Source organism: Orbicella franksi, chromosome 4, assembly GCF_964199315.1.
Source record: "Orbicella franksi chromosome 4, jaOrbFran1.1, whole genome shotgun sequence".
Taxonomy (NCBI): domain Eukaryota; kingdom Metazoa; phylum Cnidaria; class Anthozoa; order Scleractinia; family Merulinidae; genus Orbicella; species Orbicella franksi.
In genome coordinates this window covers 14226914-14245553 of record NC_138148.1, presented here as the reverse complement: position 1 = coordinate 14245553, position 18640 = coordinate 14226914, and the positions used below count along the sequence as shown (strand labels likewise).

Below are 18640 nucleotides of genomic sequence, written 5' to 3'. Positions count from 1 at the left end.
CCTAAGCTTTTACCACATTCACCACTCCGGGAGTTCCTTTCATATATTCAAATATTTCTCTCCAAATATGTAAACAACCTACTTTTTCACCTTGTGCATTCCTTCAAGTTTGTCCCGGTAGCCACTATCCTCCATTTTGTTGTTCAGTGGTGGGGGCTTGATTTTTCTTTGACTACATCTCTAACAATTCTGTACGTGAGGTTTTTGGAAGCGCCTAGAATAACTTGTAAGCAAATACATAAGCGTTACGTCACGTCCTATAATACCGACAGCAAGTCTCTGTGTGTGCATTTTATTTGTTCTTCCTGTTAAACACTTTTAATTTCACCACACTCATAATGACAATAATTAGACACTGCATTTTGAAAGTCCTACACCTTAGAGAAAAAGCTCCGATACTCGTTTCTTCAACACTCATGCAATATGGCCAATAGCACACTTTCGTAAAATAAAAGCCTTTTGAAAGCTGTTTCGATCTTATCTTGCCACCTTAACTAAAGCGACCCGAAGAACCTGCATATATATGGTTATTTTATTATCTTCTTAACCTTGGTTATTCTGCTATTTCAAAATAAACGTCCCGTTGGTTATTTGACTAATTGGGTGGTAAACATTCACTCATTAACCCGGTGTATTGTCAATAGTTTTCAAAACAATTTCAGGGCTTAAATGAAACTCCTTCGTAGCGGTAATTAAACAGTTAAAGCCCACTTCCGTGTCTATGGTTATATAACTATCGTCATGGTATGGCTATTCTGCAATTTCATATCAAACGTTCCATAGTTATTTGACTTAATAGACGGTAAATAAGCAATTCAACTTTTATCAACTTTTATCAACTTTTATCAATTTAATTATACCCAATCTCTCTATCTGTTAGTTAGCTTGTAGACTTTAAAGAAAGGAAAGACACTAACTTGTAGCTATTGGCAATTTTAATTAGCTCATTAGTGAGTTTCTTTGGAACTTTCGTCCGGACTTTCTACAACAATTGATTAAACTGTCAATCAATGTCAAACAATCATCAATATGTCGAACAGAAGGCCTTACGCAGTGGGTAACAAAAGAAAGCAAGCCTGCGCCCCAGAATAATTTGCATGATTTCCTTCGACAAAAAGCTTGTTAAAATGTTCTTTTTTCAAATTAGCTAACGTCCTTAAAATATCCAGCTAAAAGGAACAATGGAGGCAATATAAAACTTACAGGCCTCCTTTTCATCAAATAAATTAAAGCTCAAGTAACAAGAATGCTCAGAAAATTCAAACGAAAGACTGTTTGCAACCGTTTATGACACAAAGTACACGTGAACAATTTGGAGAAGAAGGGCTGGGACTTACAAGTTTCGCCTTTTCCCATAAATTACCAATAAGATGTTTATAAACCAAGAAAGTGCTACAACACGGGTGGTAAAATAATTACTTCGACACTCAATAGCTTTTTTAAACAATGTCACTGTAACCGAATTTTGTATCTATGGCTATTTCAGAAGCTCTTTGGTAGTGCCATCCTGTTATTTCATAACAAACGTGCCCTAGGTTTTTTGACTTAATGGGTGGCAATAAAAACCTCAACGCGCGATATTTACTTAAGGGTATCTATGGTTATTTTACATTTTTCTAAAACATCAACATCCTGTTATTTCATAGAGAACTTGCTATTGGTTGTTTGGGTTGTACCAAAGTTAAGAGCCAATCATCAGCCGGGAGTTGATTCACTTAGTAATTCTCCACGCAAGAAGAAAGAAAACCTCCAGGCGAATGTGAGGAGAAAACGGTTTTAATGTAAAGCGGTGATGGAAGGGTTTATAAACCACGGACTCTTCAAATGCTAACTTATCAGTTCACGTTAAAAGTCCTAGCTACCGTTCGGTTCCAAGACTAAACAATGGTATCCTTGAAATTCGCTGGAGTTATTTGCCTGGTGTATTTCACCAATTGCGTTAACGCTGCTGAAAAGCAGCCAGGATGTTGCCAGAAAGTCCTTCAAAAATTGAAAAAACTTGAATGCCCAAAACCAGGTACATTAAGAAATGTTTTCTACCTTGCCGATGTGTCGAACGGTTTAAATCTGTCATTTTCGGTCATTCTTAATCTCTAAATAGTGAACAGTAACTAACGTACCTGTTTTTTTTTACGATCCTAGTATAGGTTATAGAAAATTACTAAACAATGTTATTGTTTGCCCTTCATGGATTTGCGTAGAGCCGGGCAACTGCGGACACCCTGGTCCAAGTTCATGCAAAGAGATCTATGACAAAGATCAGTAAGTTGTAGAGAAATTACGCAAAAACAACGATCTGAAGGTGGCTGGAAACTGCTTGCAACATCTTTTCAGCACATCTACTTTGATAGATCAATACTACAGTTGCTTTTCAGTTGACGCCACAATAATGGCATCAACCAAATTGCCAAACATCTGTGCACAAGTTATTACAACGATATGACCTGTTAAAAAATTATTTCACTAAACAAGACCCTTGTGGTGAACTATTTGTATGGAATATATGTTACAAGATCCAGTAAGTTCAATTTTGTGGAATCTAAGGTGGCGATTCAATTTTCCCAGAATAGGGTATTTTCAACAGATCATTACAGAAACTCGGAAACTTGGCTTGATTTTATTTCTACACAGTTTTTCACTTCTTCTTTGATTATTTCTCTGAGCTCAATATCATGCTGAAGCAATAATGTTTTGTCTACTTTTTAGCCGTTTGAAAACAAACAACCATCGCGTTTTGATTGACATGCCAACTCAACAAATTTGATGGGGCCGAGTAACTCTTCTAGTATACGAACATCACGACAAATAAGTGGTGGTAAAATAGAGCAATGCTATAGAATTACCATATCTTAATGAATTGTTTGGCACATGAAATTAAGCGTGGGAGACGAAAAACTATGAAGGGCATTCAAACAAATTGTACCATTTTTAGACGGTTGAGGGATGCGTCCTCTAGAAATATTTCCATCACTCTTAGGCATCATGTATCACACGCATTAAAGCATGAATAAAACATACTTCAGAATTGGCCTTGGTGGGGGTGAAAAAAACTGGGGGGAAAATAAAAATTCAAAAAAATGCAACAGGAGGGTTAATTTTAGCTTTAACCAGTAATTGGCAATTTTTTGTTTGAGATCATTATTATGGTATCAGCTGAAAAAGAGATGTAGTATGGATTCATCAGAGAAGACTGAGATTTGTTGAAAACCGTTGCGAGCCACCTTAAACCAGTTTCTCTTTGATTCATTTGGCTATAAGTGTTAATAATGAAACATATTGTATTCGTATTGATTTTCAAGCCCAACCGAAAACAAGGCATACATGCTCCAGTTTAGCAATGAGAAGGTTCCTGTCTACTGCTACATGGATGGTGATGACCTTGGCGAATGTGGTGGCGGAGGATGGACGCTGGTCATGAAAATGGACGGTGCTCAGGTACAATTTAAGCGATTATGTTGCAAACCAATCCAGGTTTTGCGTTAAAGAAGGTAACTAAGGCCATATTTGACCTAGAAATTTTCTGAGTGCATTCCAACAAGAATTAAAGTGGAGTCGTCAGTGTTGAAATTGTATATTTTGAAGACTTTAACACCTTCCGTCTATATTTTCTGCTAGGGTAAAGCCAGTTAAATTCAAATCCGTCCACATATATATTCAGTTGAAATTGAACCTTGCGAAAAACCGTTCTAATAATTATGTCAAAAAAACGTCGTACGATGCAGCGCCTTTCCGTTGGCATCTGACTGTTACAAATTCCTTCCACCATTTCGTGTCGAGTGTCGAGTAGATCCGCTCGAATTTCTCAATCAAAATCCACAGATTCTGCTGCCCCCCCGAGGAGGGGGTATTCCCTTAAATAGGTTAAATAGGTTTCTGAGGCCCCAAAGGGTATGGTTTTGAGCTATGAATTTTGACTATTCTGGTTTGAATTATGGTATTTTTATCACTCTGGCTTGGGTATTTTGTTTAAAAGGAACTTAGTCTTTCCGCATCAAAATTCACAAATTTTGAAGCTTCTCTTAAATGTTTACGGAAATTGAATCCATTTCTGGATAGCTGGGATCATATGTTGGAGCCGTCTATTAATTCTAGAGGTCTGGAATGGAGTATCGATTTTTTGGCTTAGGTCTGAAATAGGGAATGGAAAATCACAGATTCTGGTCTGAAATAGGGCACAGGTTTCAACGCTCGGGCTGCACACCCCCACGAAAAACTTTGAGGAGCACCCCCCTGGTCTGCTTCCCAAAACAACAGGAATTGTCATTTCCGCGTAGTCGATCGGCTCTTCCGGTAGAATTAGGCCGCTACCGCGTTTAGTATTCGAAACATTCAAAACAGTCGATTTATCTCTCACAGAATGACTTCTTAATACTCCTAACCTTAGTTTGATGTCAAATAAATCATCTTTCATGACTAAAAGTCGAGTTCGACCGTAAAGATGCATGTCAAAAGATGTCGCCCATGCACGTAACAGTGAAAGCGAGTGTTAGTGACCACAACCCGAGTGCGACTCTTCAGGGTCAAAAGAAACAAACAATGAAACAAGTAATCTAAATGAACATAACATCTTTAAAACTCTCCACTGGCAGGAGGCAAACCAGGTAGCTATATACAAGCGTGGCTGAGGAGTTGAACTCGGAACTATCAGGAACAACACCCGGGGGGAGGTGGGCAGCTGGTGGTCAGAATGGGACTTGACCCGCAGTCCGGATTTCATGTCCGGCGCTCTAACCTTTCGTCCACGCTGCCTCCCTCTGCTAGCTTAATGATCTGTCCTTTATATCGAGAAAATCAATGTTTCGTCTTGATTGATTAGTTTTGAGGTCAAAGTTAAAGACGGTAGAATATCATCAACATCATTAGCCTGACTTGGATAAAACGTTCCACGAAACATTAACCCGCTCAATTTCATGCTTCAGTTTTTATATTTTGGTGGCTGCAAAAGCACTGGAAAGTGGATGATATGACAACCTGAACTAAACTATTCGTATTTTGCAGAAAACGTTTCACTACGATTCACCTTACTGGACTGACAAGAACACATACGGTTTACCTGAAGGGGAGACAGGCTTGGACCACGAAGAGACCAAGCTCCCAACCTACTGGAACACACCCTTTACCAAAATTTGTCTGGGCATGAAGATCCCTGGAGAAGATACCAGGTTCCTTCTTCTGAACATGAAGGCTAGTTCGCTGTATGCCCTGATTGCAGATGGTAAACACCGCCCCACCTCACTGGGTCGTCACGAATGGAAGACATTGATTGGTGTTCAGGCCTCCCTGCAGCCTAACTGCAACAGAGAAGGTTTTAATGTCATGAGTGATGATCCTGCCTATTCTAAAGCAAGAATTGGCTATATGTGCAATCAAGAAAATGATTGCGTTACTGGCGACTCCAGGATAGGGTTTGGTACAGGCGGGCACCAGAGGGACTCCGACACCTGCGGAAACGAGGCTACCAACTCCCCAGACAACGGAGACAAACACATCCAGGCCATGGGATACATCTTCGTTCAGTGAAGAGAACTGAGCTTTATGAGGTTAAAGGGAAAAGCCAAGACCACGTGTAAGAATGAGGGGTAAAACGTTGTTTACAGATATGGTTTGTAAACTTATAACATGTTCCTTTAGAGAGAATTAAAATTCGGGGTTTATCTTATTGCTGTTCAAAAACGAAATAATAAAGTGGGTTGATGAATCGATAAATACGACTCATTTGATATGTTATCGTGAACAATCTCATCTTGCAATTCTTATATTAGGGACCTTAAGATACTGGACACGGCGGCGTTGAAATACGCGGTCACGTCCGAGAGGGCATGGGTAGTAACCGCCACCTTTGTGCGGGAAAAAGAAACCATAAGATTTGCGTTGTGCAAGCGGCGGCCGAAACAAGTCATAACAACAAACAGGTTCAGTCAGAGAATCAGGCGGTTTCGCTGTTATGACGTCGTTTAAGAAGACCCGAGAGCTTTTAGCAGGAGCCTATTTGGCCGACATCATTTCTGACGAAGAATTCGTGCTCCTCTATGACTGCAGCTTTTCAAAGAACTTAGAATTACCGTATGAAGAGTACGAAAGATTTGACCTTGAAGAAGTGGCAGATTCAGAGTGTAGAGCGGTCCTAACCTGCCACAGATTAGTTTCACACGATAAAAATCAAGGTGAAATAAGAAATAAAGCAATACTCTGTGCGAGGAAATTGCCACAGATTTACCTGCTTCTCGGATTTCTTTCTGAAGACTTGACGCTCACTTTTCCCTCTATATGCTCGTTAAAACTGAATTATGAAAACAAAATTGAGCCAAACAGTTTAGGAATCTATTTCTTTATAATAATGTTTACAAATTTTGGGCAAAACATGTTATTTTGAGGGAAAAAGTCGGAAAATAACTCACCTTTCTGAGAGGCCGCCAAAATGAACTTCGTCGCCGCCACAACTGAGGTGGAGGCCGTCAAGTGGCGTGACATTTATGCAAATTAAATTGAAGACCTTGCGAATTTACTTTCCGTTGCGTCGTCCTAGGCCGCGTCCAGGGTATCTTAACGTCCCTATTGTTTTGTCGATGCCACTTTTAAAGAGTGTGGATCATATAATAACCGAAGGCGCTCTTTCCTGGAGCAAAAAATTAATATAGACTGATCCTTATCTTGGCGGAAAATGTTGTGACTTTAAAACGAATAGCAATCTCAGAGAGTTTTCTTTGGTAACATCGCCTTTGTTTCAGGCCAATGTTTCATCAGTATTGCTTTATGCTACTCAGTAATCCTGAGCAGACCCTATTAAAATTTTTGAAGGCGCAAATTCTCGGGTCGGTAACAGGCACTCAGGTCCTCCAAGACAGCAAAAAATGAAAGGCCAACCAGTAGTTTCATGTTCGATGCACCAGTCCTAGAAATGTCTCTCCAATATGTAAAAAGGTAACCTACAGAAGGTAGGCAAAGGCAGACAAAGGCCTGATTGTGAGTTTTACTTTATCCCAAGGTAAGACTGGCTTATCAAACTAAACCATTGAAACCACCCTCATACCAGTTTTTTTCTATAAAATTTATTTGCCATCAAAATGCCACTCTTTGCCCCTGCCAAATCGGCACGGATTTCAGAACACAAAGGACCATAAACTTTGTTCAGTGTATTTTACTGCATATCTTAAGCGTTAGAAACAGAGCCCGGCTTTATTTTTGCCAAGCATGACCAGACCTATCAAACGGAACTTTTTTTGGATTTGCAGAACAATATATTTTTGATAAATTAATAAAGATGGTGAATTTTAAGTTCGGTAATGAAATGTGAAGGTGAATTAATCAACATGACACGAGCGTGGGACAAAGAAAAATTCTGAGTCCCCGACAGGAATCGAACCCATGACCTCCCGAACACCGGTCGGGCGCTCTATCCACTGAGCTACGAGAACTCATGGAGTTAAATGGCCTCGCTCTCCATGAGTTCTCGTAGCTCAGTGGATAGAGCGCCCGCCCGGTGTTCGGGAGGTCATGGGTTCGATTCCTGTCGGGGACTCAGAATTTTTCTTTGTCCCACGCTCGTGTCATGTTGATTAATTCACCTTCACAATGTATTTCTGCTTCAACCTTCTGGGGTTTAAATGCCAAAAGGCATTTCACCTCGCCAATCCTCCATGTTTTAACTTGTCGTGTTTTCAAACTATATATACAGCTGTTGCTAAGCCTGTAACTAAGCACTGAGATGATGACCTCTTCTTTAGTTGCGTTCTCATGATTTCTCTCCTAAAATGTGTGATATTATGTGCTGCATATTGATTGGAACCTTCCTTCTCGGCGGATATATGTAATTATGTTTTCATTGATTTCACTGTTACTACCCACGCTTGGGTAGTAACTTGCTATTTTCATAATCTTCGCTTCCAACAAACTCACAATCCAATTGAAAGAATTGTTTAAATTGAACATGACCTACCAATAAAATTGCCGTCAAAAGGAGTTTTTCTTTTTAATTATATACGGTAGCAGTTGTATTCATAATACCATCGATCATTATTTTGGCGGAATACTTTAGCCATTTGACTGTGAAATGAAAGCTCTCGTTTTAGTTCCATGTCGATCGAAGCCGTATGGTGGCTGGCCGGTTAGCTCAGAGCCCAAAAAAGTAGCGCAAATATTGCATGCATGTCAGTTAATGACTATAATCATGTTTTCTCCTAATAATTATGGACAGAAATCCAATATCAATATCAGCTGTGTCATACTCTGGAATTCGTCTTATATATCGATCTTACGAAACACACGTTATTTTTAGTCCATCCAAAATATCATAGAGCTTTGTTTGGACGTGCTAAGGTATACCCCTAAGCTATGGCTTAATAAAAGCTATGGCTTAATATGCAGCTCTTGATGGGTGGGTCATTGTCAGATATTAACTTGACCTTAAAAGTGTAAGAGGAAAAAGTTGCAAAAATTGTAGGGGTGGTTAATCAATTGTCACATAGGAGGGGAGTTTGATTTTATACCTTCAAACGACAGATCTGTCCAAGACCTTTTCGCTGTTTAAATTTGGTACAAATTGACCCAATATTGAGCATGTAATGGTGTTTTGTGCCACATATGCATGGCATTCTTAGGTAGCTAGAATGGAACATCCTACTTTTGAATCAGTTCATTGACATACAGTTTTTGAGGACCGATTTTGTATATCCATCCGTATTGCGTTTTGGTACACCCTGTCAAAGTAAATGTGATAAGCGCAAAGAAAATGTAGTAACGAGGTTATGGAATGACGTAAAACTTTTAGAATATCTTTGTATTGCTCATATATGTTTCAAAGATCTTACAGAAAAAGCCTCTTGCTGGAAGAAGATTTTTTTTCTCGGCGCGCAGCATCTTGCTGTGAAATGGTGGGAATGCCATCGATGTTCACGGTTTTAACATACCGTATTTATTGAATACGAAAACTTAATTTCGTCTTAACGTGGAGAAAAGGGTTAAGGGGCTTTCATACAAAGCATTCAATAAAATGTAGAAGGTCAACAATCGGTGTAGTAAAATGTACTATGCACAGGAAAGACAAGCAATAGTGGATCCTCTATTACAACACGAACATCTTTCAACATCTTGTCTACGACACAATTATCGTTTATTTTAACAAACACTAAAAGGATTTTGACCGTCCTACACTGCAATATCGAAGAAATCGTTTCAAACTAGACCTCACATGACCTAGTTTGGCATATTTCAGTACATGCTGCTTAGTATGTTATTTCTCCCACTGGTAAGCACAGAGGGTACTTTACGGGATATTAGTTTTTTCCCAAGATGGCACGGTGACAGATCCTGCAATCTGATTGGTTCTTAGCGCGGTCCGGATTTTCCTATCTCTGATCACGATCACGGTAACGGCGGGAAACAGCGCGGGTGAAATTGTCTTGTTGGTCAATTTTCGTGGGTGAACCAGCAGTTATCGTCAACCTTTTCCCTTTTTACGCTTCCATCGACGATTAATATAATCAACGTAAGTTTATCTCTATTCACTTTTAAATGGCAAGGAAAGTCACTGTAAGTAAATTCAACTGAGTGTTTTGAAGTTGTGCGATTTTGTTTGGTTGTTTGTAGCTCGGCGTTATAATGGCGCGTAATCCCGTGTTTCTCTCGCCGCACAACTTTAAGCAAAAAAAGTCTTTGCAGTCGAGCTTACCTCTCTGATCGTTGCTGTATTTAAGAGAATTTCTGTGAAATACACTTAATGAATTTCCTCACTTTCTGCTACTTTCTACGAAAAAGTGCGATTTCGAGTGATTCGCAATGACCGATAGAAATTGTTTTTGTAGGATAACTTCAAACTTTGCACGAAATTCTACATCGGGAAAACAATTTTGGAGAACTTAGCTGGTGAAGTATATGCAACTAAAATAAAGTAGTTCAAAATAAATCTGTTCTTTAATGAATCTTTTTTTGTCTAGTATCTGAGTTACTCGTTCGTTCGCTCGTTAATTTTTTTTGCGATGGTTTGTACTCGGCAGGTAAGCCAATTCAATGACAAAGTTGTGTAAACAAACCCACTTGTAAGCCAATATCTATGGCAGCAAAATCATAAATATGTTATTTGGCGGCTTAGGGTCGTTCCGTATAGTGAAAAACCGGCCTGCGGCCTCGGGCAGCATTTCAAGATCTCGGTCAAAGTTTTTCTCTATACGGACCTCCCATATACTAATTTTAAGGAAAAGAGAAAGATGCCCAAACGAAAATCAAACCGGAGGGGCATTTCCTTTTATGAGTAATAAAAAGTGTGAGTGGTCAGTGTAGGAATAATTCTCAGAAGAAGCTATGTTTTAGTTTGTTATTATTTACATCTTGGTAATTACGATTTTTTAAAAATACCAGTTACAATCCAAAATTTGCAACCCATCTAGAGGGTTAAAATATCCAAGCAGGTCTAATTTCAAATGAGGTCGGGAAAGTAGGTTTGTAATAGGTTGAGAGTTTTAATCTGCGCATCAACTACACCAGCCAGGTTGCATTGAGCGTGAGGTCCGAATATTTCACAAAACGTATTCATTAAATGTAGAAGATCAATAATCTGTAGTATCTTAAAAGCTATCTTTAACGGCCTATGCATAAGAAAGACAAGCAATTTCATTCAAATTCAGCATTTAATTAAATACTTCTGTGTTTTTCAAAACATTTCTTTCTTCCGTTTTGTAAGTTTAAGTCTTCGATCAAGATTATTCTCCATTTATCCTGACTTTATCTTTCTTTTTGCTTTTGGCAACTGAATGGTTACATTGTGGTTACTACTTACTTAACTTGCTCGCTCACTTATTTATTTTTGACTGACTTGCTTACTTATACCTTAACTTTAAGTATTTTCTAAACTTAGATATCACTTAAGGTATTTCTTAGGAAAGAATGCCTCCCGTTCCCTAAGTTTCCGCTCGAAGAGTTAAGGCTATTAAAAGGTAAAAAGCATTACCTCTTATTTAGGCCAAGAGCGCATAATTATTTTCCAGAATGTTTCTATTATCGCTAAACAGTTTTTGCCAGAAGTTCATTACTTTGAAGTGAAATGAACACTCTGCAGATTTTCGAAACAAATCGTAACAATTCGAAACTTCTTCGAGGTTTCAACCTGAAAGTGATTAAAGTCATCTGCGTGTAAAACCAACTGAAGAATTCACAAGTAAAAGTCTGTGATACTCTGTAATAAAATTACTACCAGTGTGATTTTTAAGAGGACCAATACTAGGGTTGGAGATCGCCGTCTAATGGTATTAATCTGAGTGTAATTAAGCAATCCCACAATGACAAGTTTCAAAACCCAGGTCGTGATAAAGGAAACTGTCAACAAAAAGTTCAACGAAGACTGTGACCAGGCCAGAAGTACCACATATTTAATAACGCCAAGCAATAGCAGAAGGACTAGAGTCCAAAAGGCAGGCAACGATTTAAGCGTGTGTAAAGTTGAACCGTAACCGTGGAAACTGGGCGTTTTACGTAGCGCAATTACAATAAAAAAACATTTGAATTAATCGAGTAACGTACCAGATTAATTCCAGTTCTTTGGAGTAGGAAAAAGTGGTAACGTTTCCACAACGGAAAGATTCAAGTTTTTTGTCTACGGAACATTCAAAGGTTCGAACTACGTACAAACAATTTCCAATTAATTGCCACAAAAGAAATACGCTGTAAAACACAGCCGCAAGTTTGCCCCGTGGAACGTTTCTTCTCCTGTTGTGGTTTGTCAATATAGGTAATGAATCTTCGGATGCAAGGTTTAGAGACTCTTCCACTGTGGTTTCCATAGTAACTGAATCAAGGTGACTCGCTGGCTAACTGAAAGAAAAGCAGAGGAGAAATGATTGTTTATGATGACTTAAAGTAAAAGGTTAAATGTATGAGTAAACAAACAGCCATTGACCTGCAACAAGTTTTTTTTTTTTACCAGTGTCAACAACTTCAGCATTATCAACGTTATAATATTGAAGGCAACAATTATAGCACCTTACTTTCGCCCAGTTCAATAGGAAAACATTTTTTAACTTTACATGAAAAAATAAACTTCAGAAACATTGAGACAGACTAAAATGACAGACTTTCATTGCCCGACTATTATTAGGGTAAAAGAGAATACCTGTTAGAACGCATCATTACAAAAGAAGAAATCCATCATCTCTATTTATTAAAAGAGAAATGGAAGTCTGGGAAAAGACTGAGACCAAAATTCCCTACTATGCAGCGAGTATCCTAGTTCAGTTAATTAATTATTATTCATAAAAGCTCTTTTAAAACACTACCGATAAATCGATGCTTCCCCGCGATCCATTAAATCAATGCCCTGCCGCGACCTTTTTTTTTTATTATTATTTTTTATTTTTGCAATACTACACTTTATGTACGGTTTTACGAAAACTAAAGTTACTTACATCACTATCACTACTTACAACTTACAAATTACACATTACAATACCAATCAACATTGCTTACAACACCAACAATATAACAACCTTTTTAATAGGAGTTAATTCTAAATAACAACGATATTACTAATAGGCGCAAAAAATAAAAAAAATTTAATTAATTAATACAACTAACAGATACAATACTACTACTGCTACTAATACACTATTCTAACAACTGACGAAAGTAAGTATGAGCGAAAAAAATATAGGTCCATGAAATACATAGTTAAAGCTGTTCAAATGAAAGGAGAACCTAAATATCATTCAATTAAATTGCTTGTTTAAACAAAAGTTCAAAGGAGAGATCAGGGAGTTATAATGAGTATTTTGTGCCACTTCTCTTGGAATGCGATTTGTGTTCCCGTAATAATTGAAACATGTCTTTCTATTTTTAAATTGCATCTTGTACTGTTTGACAAAAAACAACAAAGATTTGATTCCGAAAATTCAATTTTAAATAGAAAGTAGCTATTCTCCTGTGGAGAAATTTGAACTGGAAGGTTCCTTAATTTCGTGCTTAATGTACATATCCTAGCTAGGTAGTAGATAAATTGAATCCTAGTCTAAATTTTCCACATCGACGAGTTCACAGTTTCTAATCCATTTCTTTTGGCTTTTTTCTGGGCGAGTACACTTTTTGGTGATGAGGATTTTGTAAGCTTTTTGACTTGGTTTGTTGGACGAGTTTAACTTAAGCAGTACATTTTCTAGAATTTTTTCACCTGGCAATGTCAATTTCAGAGATCTCGTAGCACTCCTGATAGCCGAGGTTACTCCACACAATTCGAGGAACGAAACTGGAAAACAAAACTTATCTTTGAAACAACTGTAAGATATTATTCTTGAATCACTTGTCATCAGATCGTTAATTTTCATCACCCCTGCATTAGCCCAGTGTTTATAAAATATAGTCTTGTCTGCGATTCTGATCATCAAGTTATTCCAAATATGACCAGTACTGAAATTAGCTTGAGAGGCAAAGGAATCCCTATAATTTAAGTCCGTCTACAGTTCAATAAGGTCTTGGATGAAATCATCTTTTATATAAAGTTTTCAGGCATCGTTTGGCACCAAATTACCGAGAAAAAATAATTTTCCTCCTTCCTTAGCTAAATGAAAATCGAAAAAGCACTTCCATTTAGATTTGTAGTCGTTTGAAATATACTTAAGTATCCATGAAATTTTCAAGGCTTTATTAAATTCTATTATGTCTAGCATCTTTTGTCCTCCATCTTGGTAATCTGCTATCATTTCAGTGCGCTTAATTTTGTCGCCCTTGTTATACCAAAGGAATTTAAAAGGAAGATTGTTTGTTTCTTTCAGCGATTTTGAACACGACGTTGTTGATGACAGAATATAAACAAATTGTGATGCAGTTAAAGCCTTAGTAACTGCGATTTTACCAATTAAAGTTTATCTTTTGTTTCTCCAATTATATGTATAAACTATCCCCTACCTTATGAACCTTCTCTTCGTAATTCGTCTTCTTTTTTTCTTCACAATCAATGCAGAACCAAACATTTAAAGCCTTAACCTTGCTATCCGCCCATTTAAGATTTATATCAGAGCATATAATCTGGTTTGATCCTTTCTTGGAGCCGATCCAAAGAGCTTCAGTTTTCTCACAATTTACTCGCAAGCCCGAAACCTCACCAAAGTTTTCCAATGCAGCAAATTTAAAGGAGCGCTCAAGCGATTTTTGGGTGCCATCTAAAATCAGAGTGGTGTCACCTGCATATTGACTGAGCTGACATTCGGTGCTGCCCACTGTGATTCCTTTAACCTCATTATCTTTACGGATGGTGGTGGCTAACACCTCTGCGCACAAGATAAAAATGTAAGGCGATAGCGCCTTACACCCGCCTTACACCTCGACTTAATTCAAAGAAACCCGCTGACCAACAGTTATTTATAACACAGCTTTGGATAACACGGTAAAAGAAATTGATCTACTTAATTAAAGAAGAGCCAAAACCAAAATGATGGAGCGTTTTTTCAGCAAAGGCCCATGCAATAGTATCGAAGGCTTTCTCAAAGTCAACAAAGAGAAGTAACCCGGAAATAGTCTTTGATTCTGTGTATGAGATGACATTGTTAATCAAGCAAATGCTTTCTGCAATGGAACATCCTTTCAAGAAACCCGTTTGATCGTTGTCTACTAAATTTTGCAGAACAGCCTTGAGACGTGAAGCAATCGCCTTGGATGCAATTTCTTAGTCACAGTTTGATAAAGTTGTGGGTCTTCAGTTTTTCAGTTCTTGTAGTGCCTTGTCTTTCTTGGGGATCAATGAAATGATGCCTCTTCTTTGGGTTAAAGCAAGGTTACCTTTCTGATGGCTTTTGTTAAGACAACTATAAGAAAAGGAGAGACATCCTTCCAAAACTCTCTATAAAATTCGGTAGGAAGGCCATCCGTTCCAGGCGATTTACCGGGTTCGATTGTTTCCTGCGATCTATACTCCGATCCGTAAAGCCACGTACAAAATTTTCAGCCGAGCTCTTACGTGCCTAAGGCGCGCGAGAGGAGCCCCATATCGAATAAAATTTTGAAAGAAGACCCATCAAGCTGAAATATTTTGGTTGTTACGTGATTGTCCGTTCGCCATTTCATGTAAACCAATGTGAAACATCACATTCTGCAAGACATGATGGCCTGTCACGGTAGAAATTCATAATCATCCGCTTTCAAGGTCTTGTTTCCGGTCATAACGCATAAAACTACCTCTTTTGGCCTTAAAATGGAAAGTAGAAACACCAAGAAACACCAAGCAATGTTAAAAGGGCAACGACGTGTACAATTATAGGTTAGAGAGTTCCAGGCTCAACGAATGATTACGAAGCAACTTGAATAGTAAATATCTAAGCTTTACCTCGTGTTAAGATCCTGATTCTCTTTTTGGTTGTTATTGTATTCAATATTTAAAAGAGTAAGATTTGATATTGGGATACGAAGCCCGAGTAAACGCTCTTGGAGCGTATAGTTTGCATTCATTCGTTCGTTTGCTCGTTCGTTCACATATCTCAGCGCACTTACGAAAACATCTTCCTCCCGTAGATAGCACTATTTAATCGGAGCAAGTAATGAAGGACTAAAGCGGCATTACAATAAAATTATGCCCTACATTTCAGACAACTTTTTACTCAATTGTTCTAAATCAACAAACTCAATATTACGTTCAGAGGAGGAAGCAAACTACATATTTCACTCGTCTAATCAATCTTATAAGTCTATTTTTGAATGTAACTTTTGCAGTGGGGGCAATCTTGGGACAATTATTAAAAAAATGCACACTGTCGGCTGAGCGCTTATTACAAAGGGTGGAGGGGAATGGGGTGGGGGGGGGGGGTAATTGGAAAGAGAGCCGTGAAGTTAACACGAAACCGACAGGAAACGCTTTCTTGTCAATTGCAATTTAAACAACCTCAACAAAGCAGCTTAAGTACTTCTGTTTAGAAGTAAGTGAAATTATAACAATGAAGGTTTAAAGAGGTTTTATGATGAAATCAACTCCTTTTGAAGAATTGTCACCAGAGCAATGTAACAAGTGCTTTCAAACGTTTTAGAAAACGCGACGGCAATTTGTAAAACAAAAAGTCGCTTTCTGCAATACATTTCAATGTGAATCTTCCGGACAGCAACTTCGACCAAAAGTCGTGAAGATTGAAATGAACTTATCTTTTCGACAAATTAACGAATAAAAAACCTTTTTCCGCTGCGTTTACCGTTTTTTGTAATTTCACTAAACACACGAAACACGCTTTGATTTCTCTTGTCGTCACCTGATGAATCATGTGATGTTTCTTGCAAATGACGTTTTGTATTCTCCTGAGTGAATTTTGTGAGTGTTTTTTATCCAACTGATTTGGTTATTATATTCCCCTCGGCGTCGATGACTGGTGGTGGATAGTTACCTCGCCGCTCCCCACTCGGTAAATATTCACTACCAGCCACCTCCACTGCAGGGAATAATTGTTAATTAATAAATGGAAGCTCATACAGCCATAACTGCCTGTAAACTTTCGTGAACTCAAACTGTATGGCGTCAATTGACTAAGAGAAGGGAAAGCAATAACAGGCGATATTAGCTTCCGTTGAGAGGCATCAGAAAATGAGATTATTGCTCTTTTGGTCACGTGAGCAGTTTCGTCTTAATGCAGCCCTATTTTTAAGGACGTCTCTTTCATCTTTGAGGTAACTCCGTAGCTTGAAGATATAATAACGAATCCTTTACATCAGTCTGTTTATTTGCAACCCATCCCCTATCTTTGGTCAAAGTTCTCTGTTTTTTTGCTATTCTTTTACTTTCTTTGTTACGATATCATCGCAATCAGCTTTCGAACCTTAGGTCCTCCGTTTACTAAATGATATACACGCTAGTTTCACCTTCAACATTGGATTTTTCCCAGATTTTTAAAATCATTTTATGCCCCGAGAAGCAATCACATAATTTTACAAAAGGTCGAACACGAACACGAACACGCCCCTCCGTCATGTATTACAGGCGTTTTAATACAGAACTATGCATTTATATACATTGAAACATTAACCGAGTAAAACTTACACAATTATTTCACGTTGGTGGCCATTATATCCAGGTGCTTTTAGTTTTAGAGATTCTGCTCCTCCTTTCTTATCAGGTGTCTTTTATTCATACTTGTTGTTTGTGATTAAGAGTTTCGTTTCTGAGTGTTTTATTATGATGGACTGATTTCAATGTTTTCAATTTATTCAAAAGGTTATATTTTATTCACAAATCAGCGAGGTTGTTATCCAAGGGTGTCTTTCTTAGCAAGTCACAGAGCTTAGGGAGAACAATAACTTATTTCGGGCAGCTCAGACTGGCGGGCAATGATAAAAATCACACGAAATTGAACTTGAACGTTCCTACTCTCTATATTTTTTTATTGTTTTTATCTATTGAATCGTATTTGTCATCAGTGGCGTACCTGTAAAGTAGATAAGTAGAGTATATTAGACGGTGATGATAAGACATGGATTTTATGTTCGAGTGGCAAAAACTCAAAAACTCGATCGCTGCGCTCACTCGAGAGATGTTGTGTTTGCCAGGAGAACAAAAAAAAATTCATGTCTTTGAGCCAACGTGTAACGTTCTTCTCATTATATAGACAAAACTACAGAAGCAAATGAACGCGAAAACCGTATGTGATTGCAGCCCGGCTGCTGGAATATCTTAAATAACCCTCCTTTGGCTTAATTTGAAGAAACTACTTGAATAGATGAAGTGTATTTCTTCATTTTGGCTTTTTTTTTTAGCATTTTCGTGCTACTTAGTGAACGATTTTATGTCAACTTCAGTTAATTTAACTTCCCTATCGCTTGTCATCTTTGAACCGGCGTGTGCCAAAGTGGCAGCCGTGCAATGTAATGGTGCGAAATGACGTCATCGATATCCTAACTAGTGAGGATATGGAAAATACGCCACTACAGTCCCGGTTGTAAATTCCTCTGAAATTTACGACTAATGTATTTTCCAGTGAGACAATGGAGTCTTAATAACAAATTGCATTTATTTATCCTTAGCATTACCTCATAAATAGAGCACAGGGTGGGGAGAACTCCCATATGAAAGAGATACGGAAGCTCATCATCTCCCTTAGCGGCGTAAATTAAATTTCGGAGTTTTGGTGTCCACTTGGGGTGTTCCGGGCAAAACACCAGTATTTCTAGCCGTCGAGGTCTCTTTTAGGGTTGCTCGCCAAAACTATAGACATAAAAATTTTGTTTTGTGTATTTTGGTATTAATAAAAATTCTAGAAAAAACATAGTGTTACTGTCACGCAACTAGCAGTTAAGAGTTCACATTTCTGATGTTTAAAGGTGCACGATCACGTTTGCAACTATAACTGTCAAATTATATGGTGGTTCTTCCGTTACATATATTATTGAGCTGCGCATAAGACTTTATAGAAATCTTTAAAATAAAATCACTTTACATTGGCGGATCAACGTAATCATATAGCTGGTTTTCATATGACGTCACCAAAATTCGAACTACAAAACTATTGATCTTCCTGGGACTTTACCTAAATGATGTATAAGACCAGCTGAAAACTAATATTCATACAAATTTTCGCTCCGAATGGGTTCTTGGTTTTGATACACTACGCTTGAATTTCTAAGCTTTTGCATGACGCGGCATTTACATGACGGCCTGAGAGCTGCCATGATGGTTAAAAAAGTGACTTATTTC

At 38.1% G+C, this 18640-nt stretch overlaps 1 protein-coding gene across 1 annotated transcript; it reads left to right on the top strand.

Moving 5' to 3' along the window:
* The first annotated feature begins 1793 nt into the window (after positions 1-1793).
* Positions 1794-6741, top strand: LOC145483537 (putative skeletal organic matrix protein 5). The gene is made up of 4 exons (XM_081462067.1): positions 1794-2017; positions 2202-2262; positions 3300-3435; positions 4999-6741. The coding sequence occupies exons 1-4, from the start codon at positions 1885-1887 to the stop codon at positions 5518-5520; spliced, it is 852 nt and encodes a 283-aa protein (XP_081318193.1). The 5' UTR covers positions 1794-1884; the 3' UTR covers positions 5521-6741.
* Positions 6742-18640: the final 11899 nt, after the last annotated feature.

Coding starts and splice junctions, on each gene's coding strand:
- LOC145483537 (XM_081462067.1), top strand. CDS start 1,885: ATGGTATCCTTGAAATTCGCTGGAGTTATTTGCCTGGTGTATTTCACC. Junction 2,018..2,201: donor ACTTGAATGCCCAAAACCAG/GTACATTAAGAA, acceptor GGATTTGCGTAG/AGCCGGGCAACTGCGGACAC. Junction 2,263..3,299: donor GAGATCTATGACAAAGATCA/GTAAGTTGTAGA, acceptor TTGATTTTCAAG/CCCAACCGAAAACAAGGCAT.